Here is a 21,834-nt window from a genome sequence, read left to right on the forward strand (position 1 = left end):
CCCTTTCCTCCTCCTGGCTCTCGAGCACTGGCTGGGTCAGGAAGGAGAGACTGGGGAGTGCAGAGTCCTGCACCAGAAGGTTCCACAGTTCCCACTCTTCCCCCTGCCAGTCCCTGGCAGGCCCTGACCAGCCTGGAGTCTGCCAGCACTCCCATTACCCAGATCACTCTAATTTCTCCAAGATTATACATAGCCCATAGAACATATTTACGCTCTGAGAGCCTTGGTCCGGGTGCAAATTGCATGCACAGTTCATCATGATTTTCTCTGCATGAGTTTACATTGAGAGCGGCTTCTCTCCTGGTGCCCTCATTCATGTCCCCAATCCTGGGAGGCCTCCAGGGGCCTGTGTGCCGAGCTGAGGGTCTGCTGGTGGGGCTCAAAGAAAACTCTCCACCCTGGCCCTGCTCCAGGGGCCAAGATGCAGAGCACCCCGCTGGAAATACCTGCTTCCCAGAATGCTGCATCTGGGCCCCATTTCCCCCAGCACAGCCCATGCAAGGATATGGACAGTCAGGGTGGTCTTACAACAGCCCTGGGAGGTCACCAGGTTGAGAGGACTTTTTGCTTCCCAGAGAAGGAGATGGAAATTCAGAGGGCCAGTGAGTTATCCAGGGTCCCACAGTGTATTAGTGAGGGTGAAGGAGCAAAAACCAGACCTTCCTTCCAGAGTCGGGGCAGAGCCCAATGGTTAGAAAACGGACTCTGGTGTCATCCTACCATGCAGCCTTGTGCAATTTCTTAAACCACTCAGGGACTCGGTTCCTCCATCTGTAAAATGGGAATAAGAATATCCCTACTTCATAGGATTATTAAGAGGATTAAATTAGTTATCATATGTGAACCAGATAGAGCAGTGCCTGGCAGTCAGAAAGCACTATAAAAGCTATTATTACTGTGCCCTTGGCGGTGTGGCTCAGCAGTTAGAGTGTCCAAAGGGTCTCAACGGGTTTGATTCCTGATCAAGGGCATGTACCTAGGTTGCAGGTTAGCTCCCCCACCCCCATCCCCCATGCTGGAGGCAACCAGTCAACGTGTCTCTCTCAGGTAGATGTCTCTCTCTCTCTTTCTCTCTCTCTCTCTTTCTCTCTTTCTCTCTCTTTCTCTCTCTCTCCCCTCCTCCTCTTCCCGCCCTCCCTTTCACTCTCTCTGAAAAGCAATGGAAAAAACGTCCTCATGTAAGAATAACATCAAAAAAAGCTATTATTACTGCAAAGAGATAGTATCTCTTATGAAAAAATACACAAAAACCTCCAAGGTTTCAGCAGAAGACAGCTCTGGAGGAGGGATCTACCTCTCACTCACTGAACAAATTCCTGGGCCCATTTCCTGCCTCCTCCTCCAGGCTGGCTCCCTGGTTTCCCTCCTCATAGGTGAACAGCCTGGAACTTTTACCATCACACACCAAGGGCATGGTCTTGGGGGACAGAATGAAGGGCTAACATGTGCCAGGAGCTGCTCTAAGCACTTTCTATTTGTTTGCTCCTAATAGCCAAAATGTCCAAATGGGGAAGCGGCAGTTTCTAAAAGGCACAGTTCTGCCCAGCAGGAAGGTGAGCTCAGTACAGCTAACTGAGCACTCCCCTTCCTCCATCTTGATGTCCTGACTCCGACTTGGTTCAAACTCCTCAGCAAGCACAAGTACTAACAGTTAAACTTTTTGTCAAATTCCCTATCTTCTGGCTTCCAATCTGAGGGTTAGGCCTGGTGTGCAGTACATCAGCCATCTCTCGCGATTGCCATGCCAAACAAGCCAATAATCAGCCTAACTTCTCAGGTTTAGACTAATAGCTCTGCCCCCCTCAGAGCACCCTCCGGCCTAGGCCTGGTGATTCTCAGGGTGCCTGTGCCAACCCCCCAACACACCAGCCATTGTCTCAGCCACACACCTCCCCAGTTTGGGGGACCACCAGCAGGCCTTGGTCAGGATGGCCTGTGTGGCATCCAAGTCTACAGGGGTCATTATTTATGTCTGCACATGCTTAGGTAATCAGTGCACACACCTGTGAGACTCAGAGTGCATGTCTCTGGGGGTATCTGTTTATACATGTGTACATTCGGTATAATTTTGTGATTCCTTCCTCGTCCTTCCCTCCTGGTGTGTTCCCTCCCCAGGCTCCCAGCCCTGCTGGGAATTGGGTCCACACAGACACCGTAGTCCTAGCATACTGGGGTCCTGTTTGGTTCACGTGCCTGCCTTCATCTGGGCTGTGCGCTCAGGGAGACGGAGATCTGATTTTATTCACATCCAGATTCTCAGGGCTTGGGATCCTGCTGGTACATAATGGGCCCTTGATAAATGTCGGTTAATTGAAACGAGATATTTGTGTGTACATGCTGGCTTTTACTGTGGACATAACCAGGAGGACCGGGCACTTTCCATATGCTTTCTCTCTCATGCCAAGCAATTCAACAAATGTTTGCCGAGTGGGGGCCAACTCTGAGCCAGCCCTGGTTGTGGGCTCCAGGGGCACACGGCAGCCTGACAATTGTCTCTGTCCTTGGCAACTCCCAAGGCAGGGCCCACAGCCATACTCATGCCTGCATCCAACGGTGTTTGTCCACTTATTAACGTCTCCCCAGTTAGACCAGAAGCTTCATGAGAACAGGGATCTCACTGGTCGGGGTCGCCCAGTATCCCTAGCTCAGAACCTGGCACACAGTGGAGGCACTTTATAAGCAGCGCTGCACAAACGAGTGGCTCCCCTCACACACAGGAAGCAGAATATTATCTGGTCTAAGGATGGGTCCCATGCTACCACACTGACTCCAGGCCTCCCTGGGGGCTCTTGCCAAAGGGAAAGCCAGGCCAGATCCTGGGCTATGTCAATGGTTCCATGCCACACCCTGCCACCTCTTGCCCCAACCCTGCTGGCCAGGCTGAGGGTCAGAAGTACAGCCAGAAAATTACCCTGTTGGCCTCTAGTGCATCCGCTCAGAGAGACAAGACCCTCTGAGCGGAACAGTACCTCAGAGCTGATCAAATCCATCACCTTCATGAGGAGGAGACCGAAAGTCAGAGTGGGTGGAGCTGGGGCTCACAGGCCAGTGCCCCTCGGGACTGGCTGCAGAGCAGGGACTGTGTCTTATCCAGCCCCTCCCCTCAGCCCAGTGCCTGGCCCACACCAGCCTGAATGCACATCTGTTGATCTGTTTATACGCCTGGAAAAACGACAAGTGAGAGCCCAGGACAGTGAGCTCAGATCAGACCACACATGCTTCCCATAGCCTAGCACCTCTGCCCACTCCCTCGGCCAGAAGTATATCCTCAGGCCCTTTATTGAAGCTGTTCCCCAAGATGTCTACCCAGAACTCACATACATCTTACTGCTGGAAACAGCCTTCTCCTCTGAGAGACTCGCGTCGTGCTAGGTAAGAGACAGGCCTGGGTTTCCTTATCAATTATATGTGGCTGTTGAAATCAGTCACTCTCCCCAGCATTCACCACCAAGAACCCTTGGTAGCACCCTCCCTCTACAAAGCCTCTCAATTTGAAAGAAAGACGCTGCTGTCACTCTGTGGGGCCTGAGGCGTCACGTTTTGAGCAGGTGCAATTTGGCCGGTAACCGCATGCCATTTGACTCTGGTGGCAGCATCCTGTCCACCAACCATGACCTAGAAATTCCCATGATGTCACCCACAACCAATCAGAGCTTCTGATCAGTGTATGCTAGCCTGGGATATTACACAGAATTAATTTAATTCCAATGAAAAACAAAACAAAGCCGCCTTGGTGTTTTAGTTTGCCTCATCACAGGTAATGGAAGTTTGCCCACAGGCTTTGTGAAATGTTCAAAACCACTCTTGGCCACCTGCTGCGGGCTTTGCAGGTGTTTAGCTTGGAACCGCTGGCGGGTCATCTCTAAGGGCCCTTCAGCTCGGATTCTCTAAGCACCTTCTTGCCTCCAGTAGGAGGTCTTAACCCAAAGGAGTGAGGAACGGTGGAAATGCAGGCCCAGGGGTGGGAGCCCTCCTGGGCCTGTAAGGATCACACCAGCTGGGTGGCCAGCTACCGTGCTAATGTACACAAGCATCTGGGACCGGCCACGGGCCCATTCCTAATGGTGGGGGGACAGTCCCTCAGGCCAGACCTAGGAGGGATGGGTGGGGATCACTTGGTCCACCTGCCTTGCTTTACAGATGAGGAGACTGAGGCCAAGAGAGGGAAAGCAACTTGCCCATGATCACACAGCCAATGCCGGGCAGAGATGGGTTTGGAACTTGAATTTCCTGGCTCCCATTTCAAGCACAGAATGCTAAGAGCCCAGCTGGGGTGAAACTCTGGGATAGCCCTGCTCGAATTAGCAGCACATTTACCACCTACGCACGCAGCATCCAGAAGACATGGCTTTGACCTTGAGGAAGGGCCACTTGCCAAGGCCCAGAGGCTTGGGCCCTTTCTCCATCCCCGCTCACCTGCACAGCGCACACCTCACTTCCCACAGGGGCAGGTCCCTGAGGTTCCCTCTTCACTGGGGAAAGCCTGCTAGTCCTGCTCAGTGTCTTCATTCTGTGAATGGGGGATGGATGTGAACTCTTCCTCCCATCCAAAGGCCTGTTAATTATAGATGCAGCATTGGCTATTAACATCTTGAACTTGATTTGAAAGAGCTACTGGCAGAGCGGAACCCCTGGTGCTAGTCCTGCTAAAGAGATGCAAATCTCCCCTCCGCCTCCCACCCGCCTCCTTGCACGAGGCGGCAGCCCAGGCTCAGACCCCGGTGGGTAATGAGTTATATGTTCTATTAAATTTGTTTCCAATGCTGTTTATTTAATTTTCTCCCCTGCAATATGATGCTTTGTAGTTTGGCCCTGTTTGGGAAAATTAATCAGCAGCTGGGCTTCTTGTGTTCATCATCCGTTTTCCTTGCATTGGGCAGGAGGTTAATGAGAATTTTTTGGAGTGGAAGACGAAGATGGAGAATGGTTGACCCTCCCTCATACGAAAGCGGGAGGCAATTGCGCAAGTTCGTCTCTGGGTCCCCTTATATATGTTCTGTGGGCGCGAGGCAGAGTAAATGGAGTAGAACTGGGTTTTCTAGATCCTGGCCAAGGTGGTGGTGTTCTCCTGGCAGCCAGTGGGAGCTCAGCAGAGAGGACTCTGCCACAGGAACTAGGGAAGTCGCCCCGGCCCACACGTCTTCTTGTTGGAGGAGTAGGGATGGTTTAGGCAAGCAAGGGCCCTGGACCGGGGGCCAGAGTACATGGGTTTAAGTAAGGCAAAAGCCCTGGCTCACGGTGACCTGGCCCCATTCATCCATCCATTCAATCCACGAACAATTGTGGAGCATCTACTATAGGCCGAGGACTGTGGCGGGGCCTGGGTCTCACTACCCACTACACTAGATGCCATGCGACCTCAAGTCCCTTTAAGTCCCGTATTCTTCAACTTCCAGAGCACGTTTCCCTATTACCTGCCCCTGTGGCACTTACCACAATTGCACTGAATTAAAATTTCATGAGGGCAAGGACTGGGCCTGTTTTATTCAACCCCGTGGTCCTGGCCCTAGCCCAGTGCCTCGCCCACAGTCAGTGCTCAATGCATATGTATGAATTAATCCAGTCATCCACGAAATGTTTTTTAAAGCAGTAGTATGTGTCAGACACTGTGTGAGGCCAGGTGATACATGGTGAGCAGAACAGAGCTTGTCCCTACCCTCAGTGGAGTTTACCATGTAGTGGCTGGAGGCAGGTGGGGCACAAGATGAGGCTGGAGCAAGAGAGGGGCTCAGGCTAGTCCCCTCCCGACTTCCGGATGTCCTGCAGGCAGCCTTTGGTGGCCTCCCTGGCCTCTGGTTGCTCCTACTCCCCTCTCCCCACTGCTATTCCTGGAGTTTCAGGGCCACCAATGCAGGCTGAATTTTGGTGTCCGACGCCAGTCACCTCAATGCCAGCAGAGCACACGTGGAGTGTGCTTCACTGTTTGCAAAGCCCCTGGCCAGCGTCTGCTCTGCTATACAGAGTGCCAGCCTTGGGCTGTTGCCTCCCCCTGCCCACCCTTCTCAGTCACCCCACTCCCAGCTCCAGGTCTGAGGCAGTGGGATTCCCCAGTGGGAGCCTCATTTGCGATTTTCTAGGGAGAAAGAGTGACACACGATCCACAAGAGCACAACTTGGACAGAATGCCAGCCACGCAGGCCTCTCAATGCAGAGCAAACCTCGCCGGACCTAATTAGTGTGCCACTGGTAAGGCAGCCCCTGCCAGCGGTGCATGCTGGGGAGAAGAAACTCTGCATAAGACATGAGGAACAGGGAGCCGGAGAGAGGAGCCGGAGAGAGGGCAGGAGGCCACTTGTCACAGCCATCCCCACTTCTTCCTCCCTGTGCTGAGGGGAATGCCCAGGCCCTTGCGACTGAGCCATTCTGCCTGGCTCCCATGGGGGATGGGTGCAGAAGGCTGATGGTTAGGCCTGGAAGTCCCAGGTCTGTCCAAAAGGAACAGGCCGTCAGTGACCCGAGGCTGCTCTGTACAGCTGTGCAGGCTGTACTCGGAGGTGCCACTCCCATGACATTACCACGGTTTGCTGTGTGCGAGTGGCGTGACAGCTGTGGGTGGGGTAGGCTTAGCATGTGCATGTTGGACATTTGGCCAGAGAGCCCCCCAGGGGTGGCATGGGTGTGGTGTGCATGCTGTGCGGGCTGGGGATATGGGTGGGGTATGGACACTGCAGAACCCAGACCCTCTGGTGTGGCTGGGTGGTGTGGGCCCAGACAGGGGCCTGCAGAGCCAGAGTGTGACCACAGTGACAGTGACAATGTCCCAAGTGGGAACCAGATGGTGGGGAACAGAGGGTCCCGCAGAGGCCCATTGTTTACTAAGGTCCCAGCAGAACGTGGCACATTCACAACGTAGGGGGTGCCGCTAAGCTTCCTGTCAGTGAATATTCATGGTCACGCTGAGTGCGGGAGGCTGCACCAGGCCTGGGAGCGGGCTAGGGTCAGGAGGTGGCAGGATGGGGAAAAGGGTAGCAACACAGGGATGATCAGATCGACCTGCCGCCCAGCAGCTTTCTGTTCAGTGGAGAAACAGAAACATCTGTTAGGACAGAAACATCCTCACTGTGCCAGCAGAGTGGGCGTGCCAGCGTCGGGGCTGAGGGGCAGCAGGGGACGGGAGCCCGGAGGTCAGAAGGCCCAGCCAGGGAAGCCTGCCATGCCAAGCTTCAAACTTCGCCCTACAGACAAAGGCAGGCAAGTCAGCACTGTGGGAAACCCCTCCTCCAAAGGCAGGAATCTGGGCCACTCCTTTCTATTTGAGAGGCCGAGAGCCCAGGCTTGGGCAAATCCAACCGCTTATCGATTGTGGAACATTAAAAAAAAAATCATAGACCAAATGCAAAGCAAGTTCTAAAGTTGAAACCAGAGACGCTTTCACCAGGGAATGAGGGCGAGGAAGGTTGCCTCTACTGTCCACAGGGTCCATCCCTCCTGTCCCCCAAGTCCTATGAATTATCTAGGTCTTCATAAAGCTGGCTTCCTCTGGATTCTTCTGGCCCCTGGAGGTTTCTCAGCCAAGTTCTCATAGAATGCTTCACCACACATAACTGGGGTCTGGAATGAGTCCTGTGGGGGTGGGGGGCGGTTTGAAGGGAGTGCAGTTCAGATCAGCCCCCTGCGGGAAGGAGCACAGTGGCTTCCAGCCTGGGGTGGAGCCTGGCTGGGGGAGAAGGGGCAGGAGGGGTTCTTCCCAGCATCCTCTGCCTGGGGAGGGGCTCAGCCCTGGGCTTGAGAGTGGGGAGGGTAGAGATGCTCAGAGTTGGGTGACCTTGCCGAGCCTGTTCCCTTGTGTATAAAATGGCAACAGTGACACCTAACCTCAGAGGGCTGTGAGAACTCCCAGGATGGCTACGAGAGGGTTTTGGAGTGGAAGGACTGTGGTACAGATGGCGGTCCTGGTGACGACTTATGCTCGGTCCACACCACCACCTGAGCCACGTGATGGATGCCTGACTGCCCTACAGTTGACGCCACCTCTGAATTCAGCTCTGGCGGCTGGAGCACCCCTGTGACGGTGGATAAGGTTTCATCCTGGGAGGGGGCAGTCAGCATCACTCTGGATTTGCCCACAGAAGAGGCAGGTCACAGCAAGGGGGCAGAAGGTCCCATCAAGCCCAGGGGCTCTGGAACTTGGCTACATGGTTCAGGTCCTGGCTCTGAGGGACCTTGGGCAACTTGTGTTTTTTTTTCTCTTCAGCTTTATTGGGGTGTAATTGACAAACTTTGGCAAGTCGTTAACCTCTCTTTCAGTTTTCCTACCTGCAAAATGGGCAGGCAGCGGTGAAGATTACGTTGATATACACGGTGCTCTCAGAACAGTGCCCAGCCCAGAGGCGTTCTCTACATGCTTCAGGCATTCTGACGGTTACACATGGCCACTAAGAGCCTAGGCCCACAGAGGATGTAAGAAAAGAGACCAAGATTTACCTGCTCTGTGTCACTTTCCTCGTACTTGCCCCGCTTCACCCTCACAACCGTTTTGCAGGGTGTCCTGCGGGAGGTGAGGTCTCAGAGGTGACCTTCCCTACCTCACCCAGTGGGCAAGCAGCAGGGCTGAGAGTCAAGCCCAGGTTTCCCCAACGCAAAGCCCTCCCAGAGCTCCCCCAACTCTGCCCACCTGCCTGTACTGAAGAACCATTTCTGGGCGATGAAAACCAGCATGTGTTGAGCACCTACTGCATGCTGGGTTATCAGGCTGCCATGTCACCATCTCCCCACACAGGGTCCAGAGGCCAAACGCAGCACCATTTCGTCACGCCCCTGCTCAAGATTGCAAGAGCTCCCTCTTGCCTGCTGAATTCCACACAAGTTCCCACCCTGGCCTGCAGGACCCAGGCTGCTTCGCTCCCACTACGTTCCTCCACAACCTGCTCACCTGGGCCTGAAGGCCAGGGGTGGGGGTGGGGGTGGGTAGGTCGGGTGGGGTGGGGGGTTTGGGGTGGGGGTGGGCGGCCTGGCCTGGCTTCCCTGTGCCTGGCTCAGGAAATTAACACCCCTCCGCAGGGCGTTTAGGACAGGCAAGAACAATTATTTAGTAATGTTCTTGGGAGATAAAACTTGAGGATTTATTTTTGTTTTGTTTATATTTACCCCCATTGTTAGTTTTCTTATTAGCCCCACTTTGAAATAATTTATTCATGACCTTTTCTGCAAGATCTTTCATTTTCCAGACACAATCACATCTTCTGGCAGGAATCCCTTCCCTTCCTGGGGTCCATAATTACTCCCGCTGAGGGGATTATTGGTGTTAATGACTAAGGGGAGATGCCTGGGAGGGGCCATGCTAGGTGGGGTCTTGAACTTGAGAGTGCAGGGATAGCAGGAGGGGAGTGGGTTTTTCCTTTGTTCCAGACCTGCAGCCCTGGGCGGGTCAGTCTTCCGGCTGGGCCCACTGCTCCCCCTAATGCCTCTCGGTGCACATACTTGGGCACTTCCTTCAGTATTCTCAACAACTTGTTTCAGCTCAGCTTTACATCAGCCCCAGGATACAGGGTGCAGGGTTTGCACCCCCATTTTTCAGAAGATAAAGTTAAGGCACAGAGAGGTGAAGTGACTTGGGCAAAATAAACCAGCGAGTTGGCGCAGAGCCGGGGTTGAATCCCAGGCTGACTCCTGCCTGGTCCTCTGCTTAGCACTGACCTCCTCTCTCAGAGCATCCGTCCTGAGGTGAGTGTGGCCTAGGAACCATAAGCCCTGGGTTCTAGGCCCAGCTCGATCAGCTTAGACAAGACTTGTAATCGCTCTGAACATCAGTTACCGCATCTGTGAGATACAGCCTGCTTTCCTCAGAGGAGAGCTGAGGATGGACAAGCTCAAGTGTGAGATGGCTGAGCCCCAAGTAAGGAGGGAGACGGAGGGTCCCAGCCTCCCCTCCCCTCAAAGACACAGGTCAGGAGGTCAGCAGGCTCCAGATGAGCAATGAGGTTGCGGGGTTGTCCCCTTCCTAGGAAAAGGCCTGCGAGAGCCTCAGAGCTGGCTATTTACCAGGTATCCACAGCCCTCTCCTCTGCAGGCATTTCGGTTTGTGACTGAGAGTGCAGGTTCTGGGTGCAGACTCAGCCATGGACTCCGCCACTTATCGACTAGGAAGGGTACTTTACCTCTCTGAGCCCTAGTTCCTCACCCGCAAAGTGGGCATCCTAACAGCCCCGCACACCGGTGCTGCGAGGATTAAGTACAATAATGTGTGAAGAGCAGAGTGCCTAGCCCAGGGCCTGCCGCAGTTACTCAGGGCTCCGAACGTGTCCCCTTCCTCCAGACATGCCAGGGGGCTCCTCTGACTCTCAGCCCCGCCCTCCGGGCCGTGGGGTGGCCAGGACTGGGAGCCGGCAGGGGCGGAAACACTGAACGGAGACTTGGACAGACAGAAAATGGGAAGTGTTTAAGGCACGGACGCTTCAGACCAGCCTGGCAGCTTCTGCTGCTGCAGGGAGAGAGGTGCAGGCACCAGGCCTGAGGTCGAAGCCTCGGCTCCAGCTCCGCCCGGTAAGGAGGGCGCTGATCCTGACACAGGAGCACTGCAGGGGGAGGTGTGACAAGGGGCACATTTAGCTTCTAGAACAGAAGAGTCAGCAGTTTCCCCTAATAAAGCCACAACTTCAGGGTCCCAGAGGGGGAAGGCTGGACTCAGCCTTGTGACATAAAGCCAATTTTCCCTACTTTGCACTGTGGATTAATTGCCAACATGATTCAACCCCCCAGGGACCCTCCACCCCATCCCTTTCTGCCCTGGGGAAAATTGCTAGGTGTCTCTGCTCTGAGGTGGAGGTGAAGGTGGAAAAAGCATCTGACTGGGAGTTATGTCACCCGCTTTCCCTTCCAGTTCTTCCAATGATTTGCTACATGTCATACTCGCTCTCGGGACCCCAGTTTCCTCCTTTGTAAAATGATAAGATGCTTGAGGGAAGGGCTGAGTATTCGTCCAACTCTGTCATTATGAAGAAATATTCCCGTTTTGTGCTCACATCATCCCCGAAGGGCAGGGATTACTAACCTGTTTTATAGGTGGGAAACTAGAGCTCAGAGAAGCTAAGCATATTGTCTAAGGTCACACAGCTATTGAGCAACAGACTTGGGATTCCAATCCTGGCGTGTCTGACCCCAGAGTCCATACCCTTTGCCTCCAGTATGACGTCTTTATACAACCACATAAGGAACTCCTCAACACCCATTTACTGAGCATTCCTACATGCCAGGCTTTGTTCTAAGCGTTGTATCTGTTTTATCTAATTCAATCCTAAGAATAACAGTATCACATAGTACCATTATTTAGTTGGCTTTATGAATGAAAAACTAAGATTTGAGAAGCTTAAGTAACTGGGCCACGGCCACCCAGCAGGCAATGGCCGAGCTGGGATTTGAATACTGGAATCCGTGTGTGTGTGTGTGTGTGTGTGTGTGTGTGTGTGTGTGTCATTTCTACTGCTCTGCACTACCTAGGCTCCTCTGCTCACATGGGCATGGCAGCTAGAGGGTGAATTCCTCATCCCCAGCACAGCATCCAGGAAAATCTTTTACTATAATCATTAGGAAGCGACTCAGTGGTGGGGGTGCAGGGAAAAGGAAGTCGGTTTTCTGCTCCTAGGGCTAACAGTCTTCAGACTGAAGTTTGAGGAACGAAACAATTAGAACAGGAAATGCGCACACATTATATACATGCCACCTGGCTATAACTTTCAGTCCACAGTCTCTTCTGGCCCCGCAATTGTCCTTGATCCCTAGTTCCAGTTTAGAAGCCATACAAGAGGCAGACACGCACTTTGCCCAGCTTGAGGGGGTGGAGGTGGACTGAGGGAGGGTGACATCTTTAAAGGGCATCAGAAACCTTAGAGGAAAATTCAATCACTGCTCCCCTGATCTGGATTTTCATAACTCTCACCCCCTCCGCCTTCCCCGGCCAGCGCCGCTGAGGTCTGTGCATGACCTACCGACAGCGCGAAGAAAGGGGAGAAAAATGTGGAACTGAGTTTGTTCATTTGGGTGATGGAGTGCCTGCTCCTCTCGCCAGCATGCAGGGTTCAATAACGGCAGACAGGGCTTCAAAAAATTGCAGCATAAATAGATGAGCCCTTTAAGGTAATAGAAATTCTGTCATCCAGGGGAGAAATATAGGCCCCGAATCCCATGGGAGGGGACACCGGGTCTGTCTCCCCCGCCTCCCATGCTCTCATCCCCATTATAGCCAGAGCTGAAAGGGAGCATCTGTGCTGAGGAATGACCAGAGGCCCCTTATCTCTCGGCCACACAGGCTCCACGTGGGGACGAGGAGGCTGGGAGGGGGTCTGGGAAATCAAGTCTTTGCAGCTCCGGCAGCGACCTCACCGGCTGTTCCGTCCAGGTGCCAAGGTGGCAGCCTTTAGTCCTCGGCAGCACAGGAGGCCTCCTCAGGCTGGCTGCCTAGGTGAGGCCTAATTGAGGAAAGATGGTCAGCGGAGGCGCATAGTGGGGCTGAGAAACTGACCTTCTCCCCTGTGATGAGAAAGTCTGTTCTCAGTTCTGTGGCTGCTCTTGGGGACCTGGGAGCCCTTGGTGACCCTGCAGCTCTCAGCCAGGAGAAAGTTTCCATTCTCACCCCATTTCTTAAAAAATAAAAGTTATATATATATGTATATATATGTATGTGTGTGTGTATATATATATATATGTATATATATGTATGTGTGTGTATATATATATATATATATATATATATATATATATATTTCAGAGAGGAAGAGAGAGATAGAAACATCAGTGATGAGAATCATTGATCAGCTACCTCCTGCACGTCCCCCACTGGGGATCAAGCCCACAACCTGGGCATGTGCCCTGACCTCCTGGTTCACAGATCAACGCTCAACCACTGAACCACGCTGACCAGGCTCACCCCCATTTCTACCTGTACCCTCAAACAGGGTGCTTCGGACAGTGCCAGTCAGCCTCTTCAGATGGGGGAACCCTTGGGGTAAATAACAACGACACTAGCAGGGCAACGTTAACACCAATCCTATCTAATAAAGAGCAAATATGCCAATTAGACCGAACAGCAGAAGGACCCTCCGGATGACCTTCCGGAGGAAGCTGGGCTGCGCGAGCCAAGCCCCTTGCACGAATTTCACACATTGGGCCTCTAGTAATGATAATGATAGCTAACACTTGTTGAAATATTACCACTATGCCAGGCATATCTAAATATTTTATAGGCACTAATTAACTTAACAACTCAATAATCTGATGGACTTTATTAATATTCCGCTTTCTAAGAAAACAGAGGCACAGAGAGGTAAGCATCTTGCCCAAGGCCACACAGCTAATAAGCAGCAAAGCTGGTATGTGAAGGTAGGGAATCTTGCTCCAGAGTCTCTTCACAACCACCACACAGTACTGCATATGGTAGAAGCTCACATCATTTACCCAGAGAACCCAGAGATGATGTTGGGGTCGCTGCCCCACCCCACTGCAGCTACCTGTTTATCTGAACTGCAGAGAAGCTAATGGGTAGACTCAAGCCCCAGCCCTGCTGGCAGGGCCTGCTGAGAAATGCAATAAATGTCCTTCCTATAAAGGTCAGTTCTGGAAACTTCTGCTTTAAGGGCATTGCTCGTCCCAAGAATTTCATTCATTTCAAAAAGAATATATTGAGCAAAATGTTCACATTGTACATGGAGGGGGCAGTAGGGGGCGCAGGGTTGGAGGGAGACAGATTCTGAGTATAAACCATGTCCTGTGGGAAAGGAGGAGATGGAAGGGTTAATTCTGAAGAGAGGAACGTTCAGGGAAGACTCCATGGAAGAGGTAGCCTTTGCTTAGCCTGAAAGGTGGAGGAGGATTTTCATAGACTGAGATAAGGAAATTGGGGGTGAGCATTCTAGGAAGAGCATGATGCCTGAGAAGAGGCACAGGTTGAAGCACCAAAGCAGACACTGCGTTTGGGGAAAAGTGAGTTTGGTTGTGGGCAGCACAGGTCTGTGGCAGGACTTAGCAGGAGGCGAGGGTAGGGTAAACTAGTTTTGAGGAAAGGTTACAAAGGACTGGGGTTTGAGCTTTACTTGGTGGATATGAGAAGCTGTGGAGAGGGGTGATGTGACTCTAATCTCCAAGTGGAAAGACAGTTTGACTAAGTGCCCTCGCCACAATTCAGCTACTGCCCAGTGGTCAGGAAGAAAGGTCCTCTCCTTCTGGATCATTCCTCACATGGGCACTCTCACCACTCTTCTAACCTGAGCACCCTGACACCCTCACTCTTTCCTCCTCCCTCCTGTTCGCCGTGGTGTTCTGACCTGGTGTGGACGCTGGGGTCTAAGCCTGCCAGAGCAACCTCAAAGCAGAGCCCAGTGGAGCTGTCCAGGGTGCTGAAACACCCAATTTTAATTACTTCCAGTTGAACGACTGGCTCCCCTACCATTGTTTCATTCCCATTTTTACAGATGAGAAATAGAGGCCCCCAAAATTAGCACAAACAGAGCTAGGAATTGAGCTCCTTGCCTTCCAGCCCCGGGTTCTTTTCTGCCACCCGAAAGCCCTAATATAACTCAGCAATGCATGCCCCAAGTGATTCCATTCATGCTGCCATGCTACCATGTAAAATGCCCAGTCTCTCCCACCTCTATCTCTATGTCCCCTTCATCAATCATCGATAGGCATGTCCACCCCACAGTGCTGCTGAGACTGACCATGTAAGGTACATGGGTAGATCTGCCTGAGTGTATGCTCATGGCTTTGCTCTAGTGGGAACCCATGGATGTAGCTCACCCTCACACTCTCCTGGAAAAGGGTGCTGTTCTCCGAGGAAACAATGCTCCTTCACTACTCTCACAATTCACTAATAATTACTATAATTTTTACGGGTTGTCTACTGTGTTCCAGGCACTGAGACATTAGCTTTCCATATGAAGTTTCTCACTCTTATGGCCAAGTCTCCTCTCTACAGAGGAGAAAATTCAGGCTTCAGCAGGATAAATGACTTGCCAGTAGGCAGGGTGTGGATTGGAGGGCCAGACTATGAACTCAGATTTGTGTGGTTCCGTAGTGACCTGTCAATCAAAACCTGTCACCTAACATATGATAGTTCAGTGGCTCTCATCGCTACTGGCTTTGTGATCCTAGGCAAATGACTTATCCTGTTTGGATTTCACTCTCATTTGCAAATTGAGGAATGTGAAAGTGCTCCTCCATAGGGCTCCTGAAGGGAATAGAAATGAAGCATGTAGCTAGGACTCCATCACTGTTTGCTGCTAATGTGAATATTATTTTTATTGGGCACAAGTTCCTTGATGGCTGGATGGGTGTCTGATGAGACTTTCCATATCCCCAGCTAGGAAGGTAGGAAGGAAGGAGAAAGAGTGTGAGGGCCAGCACATCCAGAATGCCAGGTGGGACTTGCTTCTGCTCTATATTCCTGTGGCCTCAGTGGGTAGGGACCACCTCGCTGGAGCAGGCATGTCACTGGGTAGTTCTGAACTACTTCATCAGCACTCCTCACATTTATGTTGAGCCTGAGACCATTGTCAGCCCTCAGAGACTGTGCTTTCATAGAGCTATCCCAATATCCTCCTTAACAAGCCCTTGGCAGGGAGAGGTCTGGTGGGATGGGATTGCTGAGGATGAGCCTTCACATCCATTACCACATTGGCTACTCACATCCTAAAACGGGCAGGACTGATGTGCCTTCCATCTCACAGATGAGGACACTGAGGCCCAGCAAGGTGAAGCGACGGGTCCAAGATTACTGAGCCTAGGATCAGGATCTTCAGACACTCAGAAAAGGGTTATTTTAATTAGTCTCTGATTAATTGCTGATCCTAAAAATGTCTTTTGTTGTTTTTTATTTTTAATTTTTTGTTAATCCTCACCTGAGATATTTTTCCATTGATTTTTAGAGAGAGTGGAAGGGAGGGGGAGAGACAGAGAGAGAGAAACATCGATGTGAGAGAGATACATTGATTGGTTGCTTCCTGCATGAGCCCTGACCAGGCCCGGGGATCGAGCCTGCAACCAAGGTATGTGTTCTTGACTGGGACCCCTCAGTCCTGGGGCTGATGCTCCAGCCATGGGCAAACTACAGCCCGCGGGCCGGATCCGGCCTGTTTGAAATGAATAAAACTAAAAAAAAAAAAAAGACCGTACCCTTTTATGTAATGATGTTTACTTTGAATTTATATTAGTTCACACAAACACTCCATCCATGCTTTTGTTCCGGCCCTCTGATCCAGTTTAAGAACCCATTGTGGCCCTCGAGTCAAAAAGTTTGCCCACCCCTACTCTAGCCACTGAGCAAAACTGGCCAGGGCCTAAAAATCTTTTAAGGAAAAAGGCAGGTACATAAATTCACAAGCCCACCAGTAAATAAAGGCTTTGATAGTTATTATTGACTGTGGGACATTTTGGGTAGGGTTTCAGCCAAGTCTACTCTGTTGATTATCACGACCCTCCATCCTCACCAGGCCGGCTCATTGCAGGAAGTCCCATTCATTCAGAAGCTGGGGTGAGGGCAACAGTAATGATTCCCCCTTAGAGCCTGGTACATGCAGGAATGAGTCACTAGATGAGAACAACTGACTCTTCTGTAATCACCTCCAGTGGCTCTTGTTCAATACCCGCCAGGGCCCAGAAGAGCCTTCCCAGGTATAATGAGGCTGGGTGGGAGGAGATGAATGGAGATTTGCGGGGTCTCACCAGGGCAGCTTGGCTCACAATCTGTCTTAGCCACAAGCCCCAGGCAGGGGGCACTAAACAGCTAGCTGATTTCTGTAAGTGCCAACCCCCCTCTTCCCCCCAAGTTCAAGGGCAGGAAGTCATTTGCATCCCAGAGAGGAGGAAGAGAGACAATAGCCTGGCTTCAGACTGTTGGACCTCTGACCTGCAGGCAGTGGGCACACAGACACCAGCCTCTCTAGGCTCCCCCAGGGTCCTATTTTCCCTTCCGAGAGCAGTGACTAGGCAGGTAGCTGGAGGTAAAGACCAGGGAACAGGGAGGTGGGACTCCCAGGAGACCCATAGATAATGTACACAATCGGATCATAATAACCTCAATGAACCACCCCCCCCAGCATGCACACACGCGCATGCACACACACACACGCACACACACACGCACACACACACACACGCACACACACACACGCACACACACACACACGCACACACCACCTCCTTGCTCCTACTTTTACCTCATTTCCCCCAGAAGGGTGTGTCTCCTGACTTGGTCCATGGAGTCTGCATAATGGACCCTCTTAGAAGTCAGACAGTTTATCTCCCTCTATAAACTCGTCATTTACAGGCGGTGGAACTGGGACCATGAGAAGGGAAGCCACATGCCCAAAGCCATAGAACTACCCCAGTAGTCAAGATGCCTCACTAGCAGGTTGGTGTGATCAGTGAACTTCAGCTTCAGTTGCCTGAGCTATGTGAGATTTTAATCCCAAACAACTTTCTCACCCAAACCCCAAACCTAGGCACTGCATTTTTCTATGGAAGTTATGGACAAAGCTCACAATAAAGGTAAATTAGAGACAAAACCTGCAGGAGAAACAGACTTGTTTCTTTTGAAGATGCCACTGGAGCTAATGTTCACCCAGTTTATCTGCACTGGGGAGGAGGAAGAGGGAGCGGAACTGAGTTATGTTCTATAGACCAGGGGCAACCTGCCCATAAGACATGTCACCAGGCAAACCCACTCTCCTACAGTGCTAAGGGCTTCCTTGTAGGATCTCCACCTTGGCAGCACACTGGCCTCAACCAGAACATACCCAGACCAAGTACATCTGCATCTGGGGGGCAGGGGGTGCTGAAAAGCTCCCCGGGTGATTCCAATGGGCAACTCAACTTGAGCACCATCTCCTTCCTATAAAACCAAGGCCACTGATCAGCAGCACTGGTAACACCTGGGAGCATGAGGAATGCAGAACCCTAGGCCCCTCCCCAGATCTATGGGATCAGAACCCGCCCTTTAACAAATTCCACTGGGGATTTCTAAGGTCACTGAATCCTGAGAAGTGCTGAGGCAAGACACTTGACATCTCTACACCTGACAGCAGCTTTGCAAGGCAGGTGCTCCATTCCACAGGCGAGGAAGCTGATCCTGAGAGAGGTTAACGTGCTGGCCCAAGGCCACACAGTCGGTGAGTAGGGCAGCCTGGATTGGCCGTGGTTCCAAAGGCCATACTTCCTCCTGCAGACCACTTCCTACAGCACAATTAAAATATGGCCACGGGGGGCCCCTGAGTTTTGGGGTCCTGAGACCCGCTAAGCAATTTCCACCTTTGAACAGGTTTGATTCCCTGGAATCAGACCTCATAAGCACCAGCATAATTCATGAGGAAATACAAATAGTAAACAAACATGTGGGGAAAAGGTTCACGATCCCTAGTAATCAAAGAAATGCAAATTAGAGCAACATTTGAAAATGAGGAGCCATTTTCTAACTATGTAATTAGAAAAAAAAAAGAATGTTAGCAAAGTTGTTTTGAAATAGGTACATTCATATGCAGCTGGTGGCAGTATAGATTTATATAACCCTTGAGGAAAGTAATACGGTAACATCCATCAAGAGCCATAAATAATTATGCCCACTGACCCCGGGAATTCACCCTAAGGAAATCATTCAATAGGAGGGAAAAAGCTGTTTGTAGGGAGATGCTCCTTGCAACACTTGCTGGGAACGCTGAGAACAACTCTCTGCATTGGGGCTGAGTTAACGGGTGCATCAGCTCCTGTGGTGCTATGTAGCCATGCAGAAGGATCATTAAGAAGCCCAGCAGCAAATGTTGGTGAAAGAAAGCAGATGGCCAACTGCCCACGTGCACTGTGACTATTATGATGTGAAAATACAGATGTTCCTTGATTTACAATGGGGTGACGTCCCGACAAACACATGGTAAGTTGAGAATATTGTAAGTCAAAAGTGCATTTAATACACATAACCTGCGGGACAGCATAGCTTAACCTGGCCCACCTTGCACGTGCTCTGAACACTTACGTTGGCCCACCTGTGGGCAAAATCACCTCACTGCTGCTGCCGGGCCTCAGGGGGGAGCACTGTAGAGCATCGCGCTAGCTCGGGTCAAGATCAAAATTCAAAGTGTGGTTTCTACTGAATGTGTATCGCTTTCACACCACTGTAAGGCCAAAAAGGTGTAAGTCAAACCACCGTAAGTTGGGGACCGTCTGTATTGTGTGGCCATGGACAGGGAAGAGCTGGGCACAAAGAAGACAACTGGTGTTTCAGGGTGAGGGGACAATGGACAGAACCCCTCCTATTACTTTCGCAACGACACACCCCAGCAGAACTGGCCCTCTGAAAACAGCCTGAGGGCTCTCCAGTCACAGGCTCTGTGTCTGAGGGGGACAGGGAGACACTCGCATTCCTTATCCCTGGGCACAGGGCCACACTCCCCGATTCCACCCCAAGGCAGGAGGAGCTGGCCCCTCTTCTCCAGAGTGAGGGTGGGGGGTACAGAGCCATGGGAGACCCCTCCCGTCTTACCATGAAGCCTGGGGCACAGGTGCAGCTCCCAGTGATGCTGTGGCAGTCGGCGCCATTCTGACAGGCGCAAGGCAGCTGGCAGCCGTCGCCATAGTAGCCAGCGGGGCAGGACTCGTTGCAGTGGTGGCCAGACCAGCCGGGCTGGCAGGTGCACGCTCCAGTTACTGGGTGGCAGCTGAGCACATGAGAGAGGATGAGAGGACGGTCTGGTCAGGGATGCAGGCATGTCCCACCCCCTGGTCTGCCCTGGGGTAGCAGGATCAAAGGGTTTCTGAGGCTAAAGTGTATAATGTCTCATTTACTTGTCAGAAGACCCCAAGGTCATGTGGTCTTATTATCCCCAAGACACTGAGGCTCATGGTGGTTATATAATTTGCCTGAAGTCACATAGCAAGGAACTGACAAAATCAGGATTCGAATTCAGGTCTCTGGCCCCCCAGACAAGTGCTCTTTATAGTACAAATACACAGAGACCAAAGCAGAAGGCAGCCTCCTCAGACCCGTCCCTCATGGACTGTGGAGTCCAGACCTTCACCAACTCTGCACCCAAGACTGATGTCTGGTGTGGGCAGGCACAGAGGGTTTCTGTGAAAGCCAGCGGCACGTTGCAGGTACTCAGTGAACGTTCATTGAGTTAAATGACACCTCAGGGCAAACGGGGCCTCCCTCCGGTCTCTGGCAACGTCTGCACTGGAGAGGACGCTCTCTAGCTGTGCTTCGCCAGGGCCCCTTCCTTAAGAGTGAGGAGACTGTCTCCATCCCCTACCTGTCTAGGCCAGAGAAAGGGCCACTTGGCTAAAGGCGGGAGCTGCCTGCCATGGCCTCCCTTCATGATGAGAGGGGATGTGAGATGTGGTGACTGTGTGCTTCTCAGGCTTCTGGGGGTGCGTAACTGACCGATGGCCCCAGCTGCGGGGTCTGGACTCCCTGCACTTGCCCAGAGGCCACACTCTCCCTGGGCTGTTCCCAGCTAGAGCACAGCAGGGATATTAAGATCAGAGCACATTCCCGGGAGAGCTGGGACTCCTCTGGTGGGCAATGTTGGTTTAAAGACTTCCTGCCTTACCAAACTTTCTTGGCACAGCGCTGCGGTCTAAGACCTCCCATCAGTCTTCCTTGCTTCCTTCTCTCCTTCCCACAGGTCAGACCTGCATGACAGTCTGATGATGCCTACCCAGCCCCTTCCCCACTTCCCCTCACAGCTGTCTCCCTAGTAAATCTCTTGCACTTGGCAACTCCTTCTGGGAGGACTGAGACCAACACTCCAGAGAAGATGAGCCTCTTAGATTCCTTGTTACCTGCCTCCCTGCACCAGCGTCAGCCGAAGGGATGTGGTTGAAAGAAGCCTGCTCCGGGCTGGCAGGAGGAGCTTGGGTACAAGTCTTAGTTCTGCTAAGTTCCCCAAGGACATGGGCTTTGTCTCCCTGGGTCACTGGTGGATCTCCAGTGTCTGGCTCATACGGCCAATTAAATATTTGGGAATGAATAGTACTTTCACTATAAGTGATTATTTTCTGTGTCTGTTGACTTGTGTATCATATGTCTCTCCCCCGCACCCCGCCACGAGGTGACAGCCCCATGGGGAGAGCCTGCTGTCTGTTTCACCTCTGTATTGTACCCTGGGATGGAGCAGGGTCCCTGGCACACTGGAGATGCTCAGTACATATTTGGCGGATGAAATAATGAACAAACTAATTGTGTGAAGCCCAACAAAGCCATTTCTCTTCTGGGACCCCCTGGAAAATGAGGGATGGACAGGAGCAGGCAGTTCCTGAATAGGAAGTGCAAATAGCTAGTAATCATTTTGGAAAATGTTGGATTCTTAACTAGTCTCATTAATCATCAACTGCATATCACTTTTTATCTATTATAACAGTAAAAAGATTTTTGGTTTTAAAGGAACAAGATTCAATGCTGGTAAAGGTTTCTGAAAAACAATGTGAGGGTATGTATTGGGAGTCCTGCTAAAAATATTCAGATCCTTTGGTCTGGTAATTCCATTTCTTAGCATCTATCCTAAGGAAATAATCATAGCTGTGGGGAAAGATTTATGACGCAGATGTTTCCCGAAGCATTATTTATAACAGTGGAAAATGGAAGCACTTTAAATAATAAATAACATGTGGCCAGGCTGCTAAAGCGCCAGGTCCTTTACACATATATTTCTAATAATCAAATAAGCCTGTGAACTAGGCATTGGGTCCTCTGTTTTACAGATGGCACTTGGAGGTTATGTGACGTGCCCAAGGTCACACAGCGAAATCAGCGGCAGCCGGATCACACCCAGGTCTGTGTGACTGTGTTCTGTCCACTGCCTCATGCTGCCTCTGACAAAAGGATACTGGTGAAATGAATTATGACAATTCATAAGAAGG

At 51.6% G+C, this 21,834-nt stretch overlaps 1 protein-coding gene across 4 annotated transcripts in view; it reads right to left on the reverse strand.

The window, feature by feature from the left end:
* The window catches only part of MEGF11 (multiple EGF like domains 11), a 233,210-nt gene that overhangs the window by 35,932 nt on the left and 175,444 nt on the right, over positions 1–21,834 (reverse strand). For all 4 annotated transcript variants that reach the window (XM_036305423.1, XM_036305400.1, XM_036305416.1 and 1 more), the window contains exon 9: positions 19,460–19,634. In XM_036305423.1, the coding sequence (XP_036161316.1) occupies positions 19,460–19,634 (175 nt within the window). The remainder of the gene's footprint in view (positions 1–19,459; positions 19,635–21,834) is intronic.

This window comes from Myotis myotis, unplaced genomic scaffold, assembly GCF_014108235.1.
Source record: "Myotis myotis isolate mMyoMyo1 unplaced genomic scaffold, mMyoMyo1.p scaffold_m19_p_1, whole genome shotgun sequence".
NCBI classification, from domain to species: domain Eukaryota; kingdom Metazoa; phylum Chordata; class Mammalia; order Chiroptera; family Vespertilionidae; genus Myotis; species Myotis myotis.